General features: G+C 43.7%; 1 protein-coding gene across 1 annotated transcript in view; it reads left to right on the top strand.

Moving 5' to 3' along the window:
• The window catches only part of tmem131 (transmembrane protein 131), a 68729-nt gene that overhangs the window by 32828 nt on the left and 16544 nt on the right, over positions 1-19357 (top strand). Inside the window, exons 10-24 of the mRNA XM_063201510.1 lie at positions 838-894; positions 1081-1142; positions 1265-1373; positions 1729-1837; positions 2267-2420; positions 2750-2920; positions 7226-7336; positions 10368-10502; positions 12577-12681; positions 12796-12882; positions 13907-14062; positions 15053-15128; positions 16413-16527; positions 16847-16985; positions 18834-18943. Coding sequence (XP_063057580.1) covers positions 838-894; positions 1081-1142; positions 1265-1373; positions 1729-1837; positions 2267-2420; positions 2750-2920; positions 7226-7336; positions 10368-10502; positions 12577-12681; positions 12796-12882; positions 13907-14062; positions 15053-15128; positions 16413-16527; positions 16847-16985; positions 18834-18943 — 1696 coding nt within the window. The remainder of the gene's footprint in view (positions 1-837; positions 895-1080; positions 1143-1264; positions 1374-1728; positions 1838-2266; positions 2421-2749; positions 2921-7225; positions 7337-10367; positions 10503-12576; positions 12682-12795; positions 12883-13906; positions 14063-15052; positions 15129-16412; positions 16528-16846; positions 16986-18833; positions 18944-19357) is intronic.

The raw sequence follows: 19357 nt of genomic DNA, 5'->3' as shown, positions 1-19357 counted from the left end.
GTGGAGGTGACATCAGGTCAGTCAATTGGCTCCGGTCTCAAGGCTGCTCTAAAGATGGCAGGTGGTGCTCTCACACGTCGAGGACAATAACATCTTCCCAATGCCTCTTTTTTTTAAGTATAATTGGATAAAGAACACAATAAAACGTAAAAATGAACAAAGAATACAATTGTGCAGGGAGGGAAATGGTATCTTAAGATCACAAGTTGAGCTAAATTGAATTTACAACCTTAAGTTAGAGTAATTGAATTTAGCTTGGAAATAGCACTGCTTTATGCTGAACTTGAACTCTAGAGGCATAGCTTTTTTTGTCTCAATCTATTCTTGTCTTCTGTTTTTCTCCTAAAACTCCCTCTGATATATCGTTTCACATTTCAATGGGGTCATTTCCGTGGATGTGGAGCATTGTGAAAGTGGCTGAACTCAGACACAATTTTCAGTGTGATCAGGTTGCAGTGATTCAAGGGCTTGGAATACGCTGAGCTACTACTCTGATGTGGAGGTTCAGTTGTGACACATTGTGTCACCCGACGGGAGAGATTTCCTAAAGAAATGTTTCTTTTATTTTCATTTCCACAAGTTTGTTGTACACATCCTCTAACAGTTCGCAAGCTAATTGTAAAGAAATTGGTTAGAGATACGGTAGTTGGATATAGATAAAGCTAATGATTTATTAAAAATACTACCTGGTTGTAGTAGCCTCTACTGTTTGATTTTACAGTTTTCTAATCACTAAACAGCCGTGTTTCATATTTTGTGCTGTACACTGTATAGAATAATACTAAAAGATGCTAATTCCACACTCTCTTTCTCTGTCACTGTCTATCTGTTCTGCAGCACCTGGTATATATTCATCAACAGAAATGCTAGACTTTGGTACGCTACGGTCTCAAGGTGTGTAGATGTTCATTCAGAGCTCATCCCTAACACATTCAACTGAATATTCTCCTTACCTTTCACCACTGCTGTACTTACCTGCCAATATTGTAATGGCGAAACTGTTCTGCAATTACTGAATCCCATTAGGAACCATTCTGTCAAGTAAATGTTATTCATAGATTTATTCTTTGTCTTTTACAGATCGACCGAAACAATTAAATTTACATCTTCTAAATTCGGGAAACAAAGATGTTACAATTACGGTGAGTCTTTTCTGCGTTTTTTTTCCCTGAGACTGTACAGTTCTGCAGACGCTATATTTATTTCTGAATGCGGTTTGCCTGGTACAAATCAGCTAACGTCCTCGTTCTCTTTTCTTTTTCAGAGCATACGGGCTACACCATCCAATGAGGCCATTACAGTAGAGTTTAAACAGATTACACTGAAGGCTGGAGAAAGCCGCTACACCAAAGTTGCAACCATCAGTTTCGATGGTGAGCACTCACTGATTGTCGCATTAAAGTTACATGAACAGTTGCAGTAAAGAGCGCACGAGTTTCACAGAATGAAGGACCGTTGTGGATGCTCTGTGTTATTGTAAAATATCAAAGTATGAGACATGGAATGCATGAATGCATGTACCGGTACATGAATCTATGCAAAAGGCCAAATGTCACAGTGGCATTACCATAGCGCATATAGTCTTGTCAATTCTGTTAAAAATAAGCCCTTGTCTGATGAGTTGTTGAACCAAGCAGCATGACATGGGTCACATAAGGGTCTTCCTATTTGTGTCCTGTGATTAACATCTTGTTAAAACTATTTTTTGTCCTCTGCTGTTCTTTCTAGCATCTAAAGCACGACGACCGTTTCAGTTTACTGGCAGAGTGACGGTTAAGACGAAAGAGAAGAGCTACTCAAAACTTGAAATCCCATATCAGGCCGAAGTCCTAGAAGGGTGAGGATGCGTCTCTGCTCTCTACCGTCACAATCTAATACAATGGAGGCTAATTACAAACACTCACATGCACACGTCACACATTTGATTAGAGTCGGGATTGAAGCCATTTGCATGAGGCCAGTGCTCCATTGTATCTGATTGTCCACAATGCAGGCTAGCAATCACGCTCAATTGAGCAGCACCTTAGGCAGACATAAGGCCTCATGAACGAGTTCATTTCTAATAGTTTATTGTGTGTATATATATAAATATATATATATATATAGTTCTAACTATATTTATTAATGGTCAGGCATACAAATTATGAGCAGCTTTTCACTTATCAGTAGTAACTAAAGGATAAAGGAAATTACATGAAGTAAAGTCACAAGTTCACATGTGATTTTGCCTGGCGTTAACCCTTTCCTATCCGACTATGTCTGTCAGGTATCTGGGCTTCGACCACACAGCCACCCTATTCCATATCCGGGACAGTCCTGTGGACCCTGTGGACAGACCCATCTACCTCACCAACACCTTCACCTTTGCCATACGCATACATAACGTGTCTCTGCCCGCAGAGGCCAAGACTATGTTCAGTGTGAGTGTGACTCGCTGTGCTGCCAGTTTTATTTTCAATGTTTGTGTCGAAAGTGTTTTTAAGGTGCTGGTATATAAATGTGGATGGTTTTTTTGTATTCGTTTATATATAAACGCGACATGTGGATAAAATCTCCATTGTGACAGGGGCGTTTTAGCCCCCTAATTGGAATATTTTTTAAATGTGCAATCGAAAACTCTGTTCTGAGTAGCAGAGTAATTTTATTGGTACCAAAGGAAATTACAGTGTCACAGCAGCACAAATACACAAATTGTAATATACAGGACATGTGGCCCCGTATGTTAAACTCCTGTTGTCCTCCTCCGCAGACTCATAACTTCAGCACGCCGGTGCTGGTGCCGCCGCAGCAGTCGCGCTACATCTTCAGCTTGCTCTTCCGGCCGGTGCGCTCCTCTGTGCACATAGACAGCAACATCCTCCTCATCACAAACGCCTCCAAGTTCCACCTGCCTGTGCGGGCCTATACCGGCTTCCTGGAGGTACACTACTCCCCATATATATGCCTCCTCACTGTGGCTGTGTTTTTGCATTGGATTCAACCCAAATGATTGTGTGTGTGTGTGTGTGTGTGTGTGTGTGTGTGTGTGTGTGTGTGTGTGTGTGTGTGTGTGTGTGTGTGTGTGTGTGTGTGTGTGTGTGTGTGTGTGTGTGTGTGTGTGTGTGTGTGTGTGTGTGTGTGTGTGTATGTGTGTGTGTTGTCCAGATTAAAAAAAGTAATCAGGATTTTTGGTGTTACCTGATTACTATGGAGTTCCCTGATTAAGTGCTCATATCATGTAAGCAGAATAAACCATAAAATGTTGATCGTTTTATTATCCGGTTACCACTGGTAGGTTTCTGCCCATAACATGATCACTTGTAAAAATGGTTTCAGACATTCTTGGAGCATTCTTGGAGTAACTGCAAGCTTTGAATTATGCATGTGAGCACCTAATAACAGATTTCCCCTGATTACTGCCAGTTATCAGTTTATTTGACCATGTAAACGGGCCCATTGATGTGATGCCAATTATCAGCATTTTTTCCCCACTTGAAATGAGGTCTTGTAACCGAGTGGAGGTACACTGAGCAACTAATTTGATTAGATATAGTGAAAAGTGACTACGCCAGTCTCATTGTAGGGCGAGACAACCCAGATGCTTTACATGACACAATTTTCCCCGAGAGGTTCGGAATGATCTTGAGGACACAGCTGTTTCAACAGAAATCTTTCTTTATTTTCTCTTTTCATGCTCAATATTCCATTTGTATAAAAATCAAGCACAAGCGGATCTTGGCAACTCAGTAGGCCTATAGGTATTGACAACAGTAAGCCACTTTAGCCCACTGGCTGGATAGTTAAACAGTGTACACGGATACTTGGTTGAACCAACCAGCAGTCTGAAACTTCTTAGATTGTGAACCCTAAAGCACGGCAAACCAAACCAAAAGTACAAAAATAAACAGAATACACACTAAAACAAAACTAGACTGCCTGTGCAGTCGCCTTCGACTGCTTAAGGTATATCCCCGAAACGCGACGCTTCCAGTCCCCCATCATTCCTACCACTCCCGTCCACCATTTCGTAAACGTATATACAGACGTGACATGACGCGCATAGGCTTAAAACCAAACGACTATTGTGAAAATGAAGCAAAAAATGGGGCAAATGGTAATACTGTTTTAATGGTTCAGTGGATATACCACATTAGGTACAGTGTAATAACCAGTGTAACAATATTTAATACAATGTAATTTTTTTACTTACATCATGTGTTTGTGCGTAAGTGGTATTACATGGTATTGCATATTGTTACACTGGTATTACACTATATTACATGGTATTGCATACTGTTACACTCGTTACTACACTGTACCTGATATTGCATATTGTTACGCTGGTATTACACTAGTATTAAATGGTATTAAATATTGTTACATTGGTTATTACACTGTACCTAATATGGTAGATTCACTGAAATGGTGAACCATTAAAATAAGGTGTTACCGGGCAAATCAATCCACCCAGTCAGAAGTTATGGGCCAAATGAAAATTCCGCCATTTTGAAAGTGTTGTCTTCCAAACTCGAATCAGTTCATGAACCTACCCTAGAGCATTCACACACAAAATCTGGGACAAATCCATCCAACCGGTCAGTAGTTATGGGCCAAACAATAATTCGGCCATCTTGAATTCAGCCATCTTGAAAGTGTTGACCTCCAAACTCGAATCAGTTCATGAACCTACCCTAGAGCATTCACACACCAAATCTGGGACAAATCCATCCATCCACCAGGTCAGAAGTTATGGACCAAACAAAAATTCGGCCATCTTGAATTCAGCCATCTTGAAAGTGTTGACCTCCCAACTCGACTCAGTTCATGAACCTACCCTAGAGCATTCACACACCAAATCTGGGACAAATCCATCCACCCGGTCAGAAGTTATGGACCAAACAAAAATTCGGCCATCTTGAATTCAGCCATTTTGAAAGTATTGACCTCCCAACTCGACTCAGTTCATGAACCTACCCTAGAGCATTCACACACCAAATCTGGGACAAATCCATCCACCCGGTCAGAAGTTATGGACCAAACAAAAATTCGGCCATCTTGAATTCAGCCATCTTGAAAGTGTTGACCTCCCAACTCGACTCAGTTCATGAACCTACCCTAGAGCATTCACACACCAAATCTGGGACAAATCCATCCACCCGGTCAGAAGTTATGGACCAAACAAAAATTCGGCCATCTTGAATTCAGCCATTTTGAAAGTGTTGACCTCCCAACTCGACTCAGTTCATGAACCTACCCTAGAGCATTCACACACCAAATCTGGGACAAATCCATCCACCCGGTCAGAAGTTATGGACCAAACAAAAATTCGGCCATCTTGAATTCAGCCATTTTGAAAGTGTTGACCTCCAAACTCGAATCAGTTCATGAACCTGTCCTGGAGCATTCACCCAAAAAATCTGGGACAAATCCAAACATCCGTTCAAAAGTTATCGCGTTAACACGAAAGACCTTACGCGGCGGCGGACGCGGCGGACGCGGCGGACGCGGCGGCGGCGGACGCGGCGGCGGCGCACGCAAAACCATTACATCCCCGACGCTCCGCGTTTCGGGGATATAATAAATATAAATAACTTGACAAAAGGAAATCACAGCACACAATATAGGCCTAATGGTTCACAATATAGAGGCGCCAATCAGGCCATTAGTGTTACACAAGAAGTTACCTATCAGCCCAGTAAATACCAGGCTTACCATTACCATTCACTATTCCAACACACAGAACTCCCAACTACAGTGCACCGCGATCCGCCTGGCTAAACAGCTCGTAGTTTTTTTCTATAAAACAAAAATAAAAACCCCACGTAGGGAAGACGGTGGTGTCCCCACCCACCCCCAATGGGAAGCTCCACTAGAAACACCTGTTATGGTGTCTCCGACCTCTGTTGACATAGCAGAGCGGGCGAATAGTTCGGACCCTTCTCCAGTAAACTCAACGCTCCTAATAAACACCCCGAGGGTCTTTCTTCAACCCACAGCATCAAGGCGTCCACGAACACAGCCCACAGCTCCGGTTAGCCCAGGTGAGCAAACACCGGTCTCGCCTCACCAGCTAATCCGGAAGTGCAATTTATACTACCCGCTAGAGATGTGCCCCTGCCCACCCCAGCTCGCTGGGTCCTAGTGCCCCGCTCTGCTAAGCCCACAGGCCAGTCATGCCTCCAGAGGAGAAACAAGAGTCTAGAATTCACAATCAATTTGCAACTCTAAGGACTACACAGTCCCACCTGTTACAGTCTTATAATCCTGAAGTTATTGCCATGAACGTGGGCTAATTCAGCTACCATAAACCCTTGACTGGAGTCAGGGTTGGTCATGTTTATTTTAAATATATTTGGCATTGGCTATTACACTAATAGACTTTATTGATGCAGTCGGCTGCTCTGGCCCGCCCATAAAACTGCATTGTTTCCCCCTCCGAATGCTCCACACGTGGTCATGCTGTGGCAATCGCAGCCTGTCATTAGGCATATTAATTAGCAAACGTGGGGGAAAACAAGCAATTTCATGGGTGGGCCCAGAGTTGCCGACTTGCTCAATAGACATATGGTATATTATTAGAGGATAAGAGGGATTTGGCTCACGACAAAACATTCCCACTGCTCTCCTTAGGCTCGTGTAACCAGGTAAAGGCTTTACTTGGAAGAAACACAATATACTTACTAGAACAAAACTAGAACAAGACAGAACATGCTTTCCAGTCAGCTCTTTGGTCAAATGAGATGTGGGTGTGCTTGAGTCACAGGGAAGGAAGCCCCCACAGATAAACAACACATAGCTGTTTGTTTACATTGGCAGGTGGACAGCAGCCCAGGCATGACCTAGCACTGCCAACAGTAGTACACTTATCTCTTTCCGCTGCACTAAATTTACTTTGATGTTTCCATTATTTTATAATATATAATTAATCTACAATATGTTTGGTAGAAGTGTCAGAAGTTTTCAGAGGTTTTGGTGTGTGCGTGGGGAGCACTGATCTAAATATTACCAGTTGTTTGGCAACTCGTATTGATCTGTGGGCACATTGTTTATGTTCATGGACTTGACCAAAAGCCCCTAAAAAAACAACCTTAAATAAACAGGAAATATCAAAGCAACTTTTTCCACAGAAGTGCAGTCATACTGTGATGCTGTAGAATTTGTGTGTGTGCGTTCTTCTCTGCCAACAACCATGTACAGAACTGTCTGTAATTCTGTATGTGTGTGTGCTTTTTTTTTCTACCAACAGCCACTGGTGCTACCCCCCAGCCTAAAGGATCATGTGCTGGACTTTGGGGTCATGAGTGCCACTGACACGAGTAGTTTGGTGCTGGTGGTAATCAACAGCAATCCAATAGAGGTGAGCTCTGACACACACACGCACGCACAAACATATGCCCCCCCACACACACACACACAGCGCAGCTCACCATCTACCACCCCTCACACACAAACCTTCTGGCTGCTTTATCGTCACCTATTATGATCTCTCTCTCTCTCTCTCTCTCTCTCTCTCTCTCTCTCTCTCTCTCTCTCTCTCTCTCTCTCTCTCTCTCTCTCTCTCTCTCTCTCTCTCTAGAAGTGTCTGCTTGTGACTTAAACAATTAACACAGGGCCACTTCATGGGTGTAAAATGTCTTCTTTCTTTCTTTCTTTCTTTCTTTCTTTCTTTCTTTCTTTCTTTCTTTCTTTCTTTCTTTCTTTCTTTCTTTCTTTCTTTCTTTCTTTCTTTCTTTCTTTCTTTCTTTCTTTCTTTCTCCCAAGCACACACACAGACACACGTGCGCAGGCATAGCGTTACCAGACAATGAATTACCGATGTGGCTGTTTTCTTTGTGTTTTCTTTCTGTGGACTAGCAGCCCTATTGATCCGCCTGGGACAGTAGGGATTAAACTTTACATTGCATTTGCTGACCGCTGGAAGGAAGCACCCTGTGGCCCAAAATGCTGCAGAGTAGAGATTGGCAGGACCAGAGCGATTTAGCCATTTTAGTTCCTCCTAAATGAAAAGTGAAACAAAATTGTCTGCAGACTTAATTTAAGCACTCGATTTTCAAGTGCTGTTAATATCTGGCGCCTGTTAGTCATCAGTGTGGTGCAATCCATTTAAATGCAGACTAGTTTCTCAGAAATGACGATTTAGGTCTGTAGAAATCATCTTGATGTAGTGCATGCCTGATGTGGTGCATGATTGCATGAATGTTGTTGTACTGCATTGCACAAGCTGTCACAGTTTGAATGTTATGTTGCACACATCCGAAAAAGCAGTAATCTAGATGCCAGACAAGTGTTGTAGATGGTGTGAGAGAGTGGTCTAAAGCTGGGTATAAGCTTCAAAAAGGGAAATTTTATTGTTTAACCGATTTAAGTCTAAAGGGTGATACATAGTCATACTGTGCTGACTTCGGGGTAAAGCATAGACGTACTGTCAGCGGGGGGTATTCCCTCATAGTCGTCCTGCGTGCGAATGCAGGAAAGGGCGTGGTGTTTTTTTCCCCGCCGAGAATTCAACGACGTCGATGACGTCAATTCACCTCCGTGACAACAGGGGGCGAACTAACTCATTCAGTTGAGCCCAGTCCCTAGAATGAATCACAAAGCCAGCTGGCTATCTAAAACGTAATATTCCACTAGTAGCCTACTTCTAAAAGTTGGGGCATAATTAGATGGTACAACATCATTTTCTTTTTAGTTAAGTATTACATGAGATTAAATGCCAAACAAACGCCGTTTTAAAAGACAATAGACAGCCTGACAACACTTTGAATCATAGTGGGATCTTCTTCGGGCCACTCTCTCATGCAAGCTGAAACGGTATCATCAGCTTTATTGATGGACGTCAATGGCAGTTACTTCTTGTCATAGATGGTGTCTTTCCATGAATCTGGTGAGATACCACTATACCACCAGATAGCCAGCAGGTACTTGGAGACACACTATGATTGTGTCACCCTGAATAATAGGGTGTTTGATATGATGCAGCATAATTTCATCATGAAATTATACTTAATACGCCACTTCTCTTTTTTGTCTTTCTTGATGATGGTACTTGCACAAGATTCAAATCAGTGCAGTGACGTCTTTGCCACTGTTCTCGCACCACACAGAGAGATTAGCAGCATCTTTTGCAAATGTTTGCACACTGCAGAGACTGACATCCAGTTACAGATTAAAACAGTCTGCTACAAATGTATGGTTGCACAGCACACGTGCACACGTTTTACTTTACGTTTCTGAGGACATTTTGTCTGCCTCTGCCACGGTGTTGTTTGTGATTGCCATGACTCGTGACATTTCCCTTCCCTTTTGACCTTGCTATCCCTGTATGCTGTATTTGTGGTTCAGGAAGAAGTGTCCACTTCGTGCTCATTCCGTCTTGTGTGAAATCGTTGGTTCAAAAAAAAAAAACATTAGTGCTAGTTTTATAGCTATTTAGTGCTAGCTATATTCAAAACTGCTGTTGACACAGCTAAGTTGTCTCACAATTTAATTGTGAAACTGTCATGTTAAACGAATCATGGACCTGCAGCTAGTAGGTGTAGTTGTAGTGTGTACCTGTTTTTGTGTTTACCTATGTATATATTGAATTATATTTAGGCTTGGGCACGAGAGAACATTTATTTTTCTCCAAGTCAGCAGACCAGATCTAAACATCCATTTCTAAATAGTTCTGACCATCCACTTGCTGAATGCCATGGCCATGAGAGCATCATTGAGTCACACACTTGTCCAGTTCTCTATATATACTCTGCACTGGAAAAGGTGACACGGTGCAGTACATTTGTCTGTAGCCATGCTGACCATCCATGGCCTCGTCTCCGTCCTTATTCCTTAAACTCCATGACAACTCCTGTTTTGCTCGTTCTACTGTATGTCCTTCTCTACATATCTTTTCTTTTTTTCTATCTGACTAGCCTTCTCTCTCTTTTTCTTTCTCTCTCTCGCTCTCTCTCTCGCCCGCTCTCTCTCCCCCTTCCCTCTCCCTAACTCTTTCATTCTCCCTCTCCCTCTCCCTCCCCGTCTTCTCTCTCATTTCATGTTGTATGTTGTCCTTGTATACACGACACGTGTGTGAATTACATTTGATCTGTGTGTCATGCCACATGTGATCCCTCTTGCCTTGCCTTGCACATCATTTGTCAAATCATGCCCTGTTGACATCAAGTTGAACACCTACCAAACTCTCTCTCTCTCTCTCTCTCTCTCTCTCTCTCTCTCTCTCTCTCTCTCTCTCTCTCTCTCTCTCTCTCTCTCATCCTCTCTCTCATTCTCTCTCTCTCTCTTTCTCTCTCTCTTTCTTTCTCTCTCTCTCTCTCTCTCTCTCTCTCTCTCTCTCTCTCTCTCTCTCTCTCTCTCTGTCTTTCTGTGTCTGTCTCTCTCTCTCTCTCTAGCTGGAGGTGAAGTCGTGGCTGGTGACGGGGGAGAGCATGTCTATGGAGCTGCTGCAGACGGAGAGGGGCAACAGGAGCATGGCTCTGAGTCGCCTCGCTGAGCTGCACAGTGCCTCAGCCACACACCACAGAGCCGTAAGACAACACGCACACACACACACTTACTTACTGTACACACACACACACACACAGACACACACACACACACAGACACACACACACACACACAGACACACACACACACAAAAAATAAAGAAACCTTGTATAATATATGCACTTTTCACCACCAAGGCTTTTTTTTTTTTTTAAATGGTGATGGAAATATTCAGAGATGCCCTTTTGGTTTATGCAAATAAGCAGATGCATATTGTTGATGCAAACCAGCTGAATGAATGGAAAGAGCCCATTTCATACTTAAGTTTTCAAAAGGACATACTCACACACAGTCACGCACACATTTTCATACTCACTCACTCACGCATGTACACATACATACACAAAAATACTCACTCACACTTGCGTAACTCGCCCAAGCACACGCATACACTCACACTCGCGTAATTCACCCAAGCACACGCACACACATACAAACACATATACACACATACGCAATTCAGTACATACACAAACCTCTAAAAAAAAAAAAAAAAAGGCCCCAGTCTCTGGGCTTGTCTAGATCTATACCACACTGCTCAATGACCTCCCCTGCTCCCCTTGCGTTCCTCAATTCCTCATTGATTTGCTCAGACTGAACACCGCACGTAGTCAGTGGGGCCACTGTTATTTCTGCTTCCTCTGACCTCGAAGAAACTTTGCCAAACTCTGGTGCTGGCAGGATATTGAGAAATCAAAGAATCCCATTGATTTTTCCTCGTCCCGGATGTTTATTGTGGGGCGTTGCCAAACTTCCGACCTCGAAATTATGCAACTGTCGTCGCTTCACTTTTGTTCTCAAATTCCCTCTTAACCACAGGAGACTGTAGACCCACAGGCCAAAACCCAGTGAGTTTTGTTTCTACCTGCAGTGGCCCTGCTTCTTTATTTTTAGTAATTGTGTCTTCCTTAATTAACATCAATAGCCTAAAAGTAATGTCTGTCCACTTCCGTGTAGCTGGTTTGAATAAGAGGATTGTGTGGTGTGGTCGTGGCAGTGCTGGTTAGCCACGGAACCCCAGAGGAGAGCTCCATGGTTGAATTATGTCTGTGAAGCAGGCCTGGACGCCGTTTCTCAAAAGCATCGTTGCTAACCAGTTAGTAACTTACTATGTTTCCAACAGGAAATTGCATTGCCACCAAGGAAGTTGCTAACTTGGTTAGCAACGATGTTGTCGAGAAACGGACCTCAGGACTGGTAATCTGGCACACAGGGCATTTTCCTGTTAGGCTAACAGTCCTCATGGACCAATGCTATTGTTTTTTTCTGGGCTTTTTTTGCTTTTTTGACAGTGCCATTGTTTAGAGAGGGGAATGCAAAAATACCTCTGCCTTTTTATGTTCACAGCCCAGCCCTTCTGTGAAGCTTCATCCAGGCCATGTTGTGGCCAAGAGATTACTTGTAAGCAACTGGACTTCTTCTTGGAAGTTTGAAAGACATTTTATTCCTCCACCAAAGAACTGTTGACAACTGATGGAAGTTCTTTGGATGATGAACTAAACATCTTTCCAGCTTCAAGAAAAATGAAGTTTCTTTATAAAGAAAGATGTTGAAAGACCGCTCCTCTTTTGAAAATCTAGTTGTAGACAACTGATGAAGTTCTTCAGATGAGGAGCCAAATGTCTCTCCAGCTCCAAGGAGTAGCTCACTTGCTTACTACTGAAGCCTTTAGGCTCCATGGTGGAGGCTCACGAGGCAGCCGTTAACCCCTGAGGGCTCTGGTTACAGAGACAGCAGGTGACACAGCCCAGAGAATAGAGCCCGAGAGACCCAACCCTCTGGCCCGTGTCACGTTGGCATACATTACACGTGGACAAGCACACAGTGGATATTGCACTCGTATGGCTTCTTTTTTTGTTTTGTTTTGTATAGGTCTCCCCCCTGATACCCAGAGTACAGCTTGGGTTTCTGTTTGCTTAGGGAAAGTGTAGGGAAACCAGATTGATGCTGATCTGTGTGTCTGTGTGTGTTTTGTCTTTGTGGGTCTGACCTTTCGTGTGTCTGTGTCTGTGTCTTTGTCTGTGTCTGTGTGTGTCCGTGTCTGTGTCTTCCTAGGTCATATTGGCTTCTGGTTATTATGCAGCCTTCCGAGTGACTCTGGTGGCCAAAGCCCTGGAGGGCGTGTTTGATGGTGCGGTTCACATTACCACCGACTATGAGGTATGTATAAGCCCAGGTCACCTTGTTTGCCAACATCCATCACTCCCTTCTTCCTGTTTTGTTTTGTTTTGTTTTGGAATCTTACAAGCTCTCTTCCTGTTTTGCTGTCTGCAGATATTGACCATACCGGTGAAAGCAGTCGTGGCAGTTGGGACTCTCACCAGCTCACCCAGTCATATAGTTTTACCGCCCTCCTTCCCGGTGGGTTCCTCATATTGTGTGTGGTGTGTGTGTGTGTGTGTGTGTGTGGTGTGTGGTGTGTGTGTGGTGTGTGCCCATGTGTGGGGGACTGATGTAAACATTACCAGTGGTGTGGCCTTTCAGGGCAACTCACATTGATCTGTTGGCACGTTGTTTATGTTCATGGACTTAAGCAGAAGCTTCCCCCGCCCCAAAGCAACTTGAAATAAACAGGAAAGATCAATACTCAACATTTTCCACAGAAGTACAAAGTCATACTGTGACGCTTTAGAAATTTGTAGTTTCCCTGATCGATCGTCGCGACAAGGCAGAAGTGGGCAAGCATTGTGATCATGCAGAGAGATCTTTCTGCAGACTTAGTGCCAATACTGTATACAGTGTATTGTCAGTGGAAACAATTTTATCAACAATATTTTAAGGCAGTGTTTCCCAACCAGGGGTACGTGTACCACTAGGGGTACGTGAGCACACTGCAGGGGGTACTTGGAAAAATTGTATTATTATAACAAATGTATGGAGCGGTCACATCAGGACAGAGAAAGCGATATAGAACATGAATTAGGGGGTACTCATGGCACAACTAAGAGGCTTAGGGGGTACACGAGACAAAAAAGGTTGGGAAACACTGTTTTAAGGCGCAACAATACATGAGACATCAGAAAACGCAACCTAGCTCCCTGGTCAACCTAATGTTCAGAGCCGTATACAAGTCTTTACATACAACTTTGTTGATGTTGTTGGTTTGCCGCCACCTGAAGATGAAGGCAGGCAGGCAGGCAGGCAGGCAGGCAGGCAGGCAGGCAGGCAGGCAGGCAGGCAGGCAGGCAGGCAGGCAGGCAGGCAGGCAGGCAGGCAGGCAGGCAGGCAGGCAGGCAGGCAGACAGGCAGACAGGCAGGTAGGACTCATTCCAGTATCTGTCCCAACCCCCTCTTGAGGGCCGATAAGAAACTCCTTAAGTGTTCCTTTAATTAATAAGTTAACACTTTCCCTGAAGTTCTTGTTGTTGTTGCTGTGGTCCTCCAGGGTAAAGTGGTGCACCAGGGCTTCAGCATCCTGAGCTCCTTCTCCCAGCGGGTGAGGCTCCTACACCCCCTGCGCCCGCTGGGCACTGACGCCCGCTTCTACGCCAAGCGCATGCGCAGCAACAAGGAGGAGCTGGAGCCCCGACGCAAGTCCAAGGTCCGAGCCCCACAACCACCCCATCACAATCGAGAAAAGTCCATAATCACCAGGGCTGATAGTATTCAGGCTCCATGCCTGATTTCAGGCTTGACAGAGTTTGCAAAAATAAAAACATTGATAATTATTAGCCATTAGGTTATTCTTATCTCAGAAAGTGTTACAGGTTCAGGGTTTTCTTCTACTATCAGGCTTGAATAATGGTCATACACAGGCTATTAAATGTTTGAATAATGTGTCAAAATAGGCCTACGTTACGTCACTATGCAGTATCTTGTCGTCGTCGTTAGAGCAGGGGAAAAAGTTCAGGCTCAGGATTTTTTTTTCACTATCACCCCTGAATCATACATAAATGCATAAACATTACTACTATACTGCATTACTACTATAGTGATAATTTGTATTAGAATGGTACTCCACAATCATACATGTTTACAGTGCATTTGTATTTGTCATAGTAGTGTTGTTACATTTACATTTGTATCATATAGGAACATCCAATTGTAATAAGTAACTGGCATAATGCTGATAATAAAACAACACAAGGGCAGACATTTACATATAAAAATGATGTATTGATGTATGAGTATAGCTCCACATTTAATCATTATTTTCATGATAAATAATTGCATGTTTCAGCCAGTCTTGAACCAGTTATCCAGAGAAGCTTTTTTGTTTAGTTTTTTTCCTAACAAAGTCTGGCATTAATAATGAGACACATGTTTGCTTAGAGTTGATGATCGCATACAAGCTACAGTGCGGCACATTTGCATGGAGGAAAGACAAACTATTTGTCAAAGTAGACTTGCGGTTAGTACACAATGTTTCCATCTGTATTTGAGCAATGGCGATTGAAGGCCTGTCTCGTGATCATTTGCATAGGCAAGGCATCACGAGCAGCTGACCACAGATAGGTTTCCGCTCTTCTAGGCCCCTTCATACAAATGCTTATCGTTTCATTTGCTCACGTTTTTTATTCCTCTGTCACAGGTGGCAAATATTTATTTCGATGCCAGTTTGCAGTGTGGTGACCAGTGTTACGTCGGAGTCCCCTTTATATTCAAATGTAAGTATGCTTATCATCCTGCCACTCCTGCATCCCCCCCTCTCTCTCTTCCTTCTCTTTTCACCTTGTATGTTCTGCTTGTGTACACATGTGTGAATCACATTAGATCTGTGTCATGCCACACATGTCGTCCCTCCACTGCCCTACATTGCACATCATTTGTCAAATCATGCCCTGTTGACATCAAGTTGAACGCCTACCAAATACTCGTTCTCATTCTCACTCACTCACGCACTCATGCACGCTTGCATGCGCGCGCGCGCACACACACACACAAACACACACACACACACACCTCTCTCTCTCTCTCTCTCTCTCTCTCTCTCTCTCTCTCTCTCTCTCTCTCTCTCTCTCTCTCTCTCTCTGTCTCTCTCTCTCTCTCTGTCTCTCTCTTTCTCTGTCTCTTTCTCTGTCTCTTTCTCTGTCTCCGTCTCTCTCTCTCTCTCTCTCTCTCTCTCTCTCTCTCTCTCTCTCTCTCTCTCTCTCTCTCTCTTTCCAACACACACACACACACACACACACACACACACACACACACACACACACACACACACACACACACTGAGATGATCTGTGAGTGAGTGAGGGAGAGAGAGACAGATTCTTTCTCTTTTTCTTTCTCTCTGTCTCTTTCTCTGTCTCTATCTCTGTCTCCATATCTCTCTCTCTCTCTCTCTCTCTCTCTCTCTCTCTCTCTCTCTCTCTCTGTCTCTCTGTCTCTCTCTCTCTGTCTCTCTCTCTCTCTCTCTCTCTGTCTCTGTCTCTGTCTGTCTCTCTCTCTCGTTCTCTGTCTCCGTCTCTCTCTCTCTCTCTCTCTCTCTCTCTCTCTCTCTCTCTTTCCAACACACACACACACACACACACACACACACACACACACACACACACACACACACACACACACACACTGAGATGATCTGTGAGTGAGTGAGGGAGAGAGAGACAGATTCTTTCTCTTTTTCTTTCTCTCTGTCTCTGTCTCTTTCTCTGTCTCCATATCTCTCTCTCTCTCTCTCTCTCTCTCTCTCTCTCTCTCTCTCTCTCTCTCTCTCTCTCTCTCTCTCTCTCTCTCTCTCTCCAACACACACACACACACACACACACACACACACACACACACACAAACATTATCTCATCCTTTCCTTCGCTCCGTCTACTGTACTTCTATCTTCCTGAGTCCTCATAGCTTTTGTTCATCTAAAAAGTTGCATAAGTTGTTTTTGATACAAAGTGTCTCAAACAAATTGTCCTTTTTGTCTCCCCTCTCCCCCTTCCCTCCCTCAGCGGAGCCCAGGCCTCATGGCGTGGCTATGCAAGAAGACATCTGGGACACGGATGTGGACTTGCACCAGAAACTCCTTAAAAGGTGGAGAGAGCTGGAAGAACGATCAGGGATTGAGTAAGTAACACAAACTTGTGTGTTCTGCATGTGTTTCTCCATGTTTGATGCTTTGTCAGGTCAGATTGACTTTTTTCCGAACTGTAAGGCCACCTGTGGGGTGAGCTATGAATCCATTTGTTGGTCTATTACATAGTGATTCATGTATGCATTGTTTGTATTTCTATTTTTTTAATGTGTTTATGTTAATTATTTATATGAATTCTATTCTTTTTTATTCTATTTCATTTGACTTTTGATTGCACTTATTGTTTATTTCGGTGTCACAGTTTATATTTGACTTTTTATAACAATGTTTTTTGCCATTGTCTGCCATTAGGGTTGAGGCCATCTTCGAGGTGAACACGGACCTTCAGAAGCATGTGCAGACCAAAGTCAGCGCTCAGCTCATGTGGCCCAAGCTGGTCAGCTCTCCCCGAAACATCCACTTCCCCCTCACCAACGTCAACAGCTCAGCCGTGAGTACGCACGCACGCACGCACGCACGCACGCACGCACACACACACACACACAGGCACACACATGTCAGGGACACACACACAGGGTATTGGTTACAGTCCCTGTAACAATGCAGGGTTAGGTGCCTTGCTCAAGGGCTCCTCTGCCATGGAAAAACATTCCTCCACATACAGTACACGCTCAGCACACAGTCTCACCCCACCCAAAAGAGATCGTGTGTTGATGTGGATGAACGTGTTGATGTGGTGTTGATGGTAACCGCTGTTATATGGTGTTGTGGTGAACATGGTGATGTGGTACGGTGCTGCCTGTTGTGTTGTGACAATGATGATAGTGGTGTTATTACAACACAACAGCAACACACCATGGTTACCACATCACCAATACCACCACACCACCATCATTGGTATTGATTAATGATCATGGTGTTGTGGAGGTTTCACAATGGCAATGTGTGAACATGGTTATGTCTTAGTGACTGTGGTGTTGTGATAAGGGTGCTATTATGGGGTTGTGATCAGTGATGGTTAGCCTGGATTCATTAGTGACTACAATCCCGTCCATTTCGACCAGGTGACTTCCTGGTTGAATGATCACCTAGCTGAGTAGAACAGTTAAAACAGAGAGAGTAGAGAGAGAGAGGTTCCATTGGTCCATTGTTTCCGGGTTCTATTATTGGGGGGGAAATCCCCCTTTAGGCAGACCTAGGCAGACCTGAGGACTGTTCTATTCAATGCTAGGAGCATTATGACACGCCCCTTTAGGCAGACCGGAACCTGGTCATGTTAGGTGCCCATAGAAACCTATTATGTTGGCATATCTCTATAATTAAAGAATCTCTGGTTAAAACCCTCGTCATTTGGAATATGTGGTGCTGAATTTTAAACTATTGATTCCACGTTGCCTATGACTGATTGTGATTGATTGATGACCATGGTGTTGTAATAGGGGTTATGACGGCAGTGTGTCGGTGAGCATGGTGATGTGTTGGTGATTGTTCTGATGTGATATTGGTGCTGATGTAATGTTGTGACGAATACGCAGGGTGTGTGTGTGTGTGTGTGTGTGCGTACGTGCGTGCGTGCATGTGTGTGTGTGTGTGTGTGTTCTTCAGGAGGGTAGGGTGTTTGTGAAGATGGTGGTGTTGTCTCGATGAAGTGTTGTGATAAGTGACGTAGTTGTGTCTGTGCGCGTCAAGAGAAAATTGTGAAAATTGCTGCTGAAAATTGTGATGTTGTGCAAGATAGTGATGGTGGTGGTGTGAATATGATGCTGATAGTGTTATGTAATGATCATATCATGTGTGTCCGCGCTCATCAGGAGGATGTTAGGAAGGGTGTTCGTAAACATTGTGATGCCTTGGTGACTGATGGTGCCGTGGTTATGGGGCTGGTATAGTGCTGTGATGAATTTTCTGACGTGTGTATTTGTGAGTGCTACTGAATATTGTGATCTTGTGTCAGTGAGTGGTGGAGGTGTGAATATGATGTTGATATAGTGTTTATTTATTTATTTATTTATCCTTTATTTAGCCAGGGTTGTCCCATTGAGACTACAGTCTCTTCTGCCAGGGAGTCCTGGTCAAAATGGCAGCATACATATAGTTACAGACACAGACAAGCACATAGACAAAAAGGACAATAAATGTACAAAAAACACATTAAGAAGAATAAGTTTACATAAAACATATTTTGAGATAAAAAGTAGCCTATGTGCTGCATAGTCAGAAACAATGACACTCCTCCGTGTATACTGTGTTACAAAAGGAACACTGTGATGTTGTCTAGGTGAGTAGTGCTGATGTGTGTGCGTGTGTGTGTGTGTGTGTGTGTGTGTATGTTCCTCAGGAGGAGGTGGTCTTGCTGGAGAACCCGGCTGATGTGCCCGTGTACGTGCAGGTGCTGCCCCTGGCCCTCTACCCCAACCCCTACATGTTCACTGGACTCATAACCGACAGGTACACGCACGCATGCACGCACACAATCACACTCACAGACACACACGGAGAGACACACCCCAGTATTGGGAAGTGAAGTGAATGATACAACGATGAACACACCCAGAGACATGGAATTCAGAGTTGTGACAACCCGGGTATGCTCCGGTAGATTTGCCATTTGTTTCAATGTAAATTGAATCAGTGCCCAGAAGTGACTTTCCTTCCAGAATCACTACATAAAACACACAAAACCACTACATAAAAAGCCAAAATGAAGGAGAGACCAACTACATTTGAAGGCTTTATTTGCAAAACGGTGTATCTCCATTTTGGAAAATTTTGGGAAATTGACATTTTTGCAGAGGTGGAAAGAGTACAGAAAATGTGTACTCAAGTAAAAGTATCTTTACTTTACCCAAATCCTACTCAAGT

Source organism: Engraulis encrasicolus, chromosome 6 (assembly GCF_034702125.1).
Source record: "Engraulis encrasicolus isolate BLACKSEA-1 chromosome 6, IST_EnEncr_1.0, whole genome shotgun sequence".
In the NCBI taxonomy this organism is placed as follows: domain Eukaryota; kingdom Metazoa; phylum Chordata; class Actinopteri; order Clupeiformes; family Engraulidae; genus Engraulis; species Engraulis encrasicolus.
Note: the sequence above shows the minus strand (reverse complement) of the source record. Positions and strands in the feature narration are given on the sequence as shown.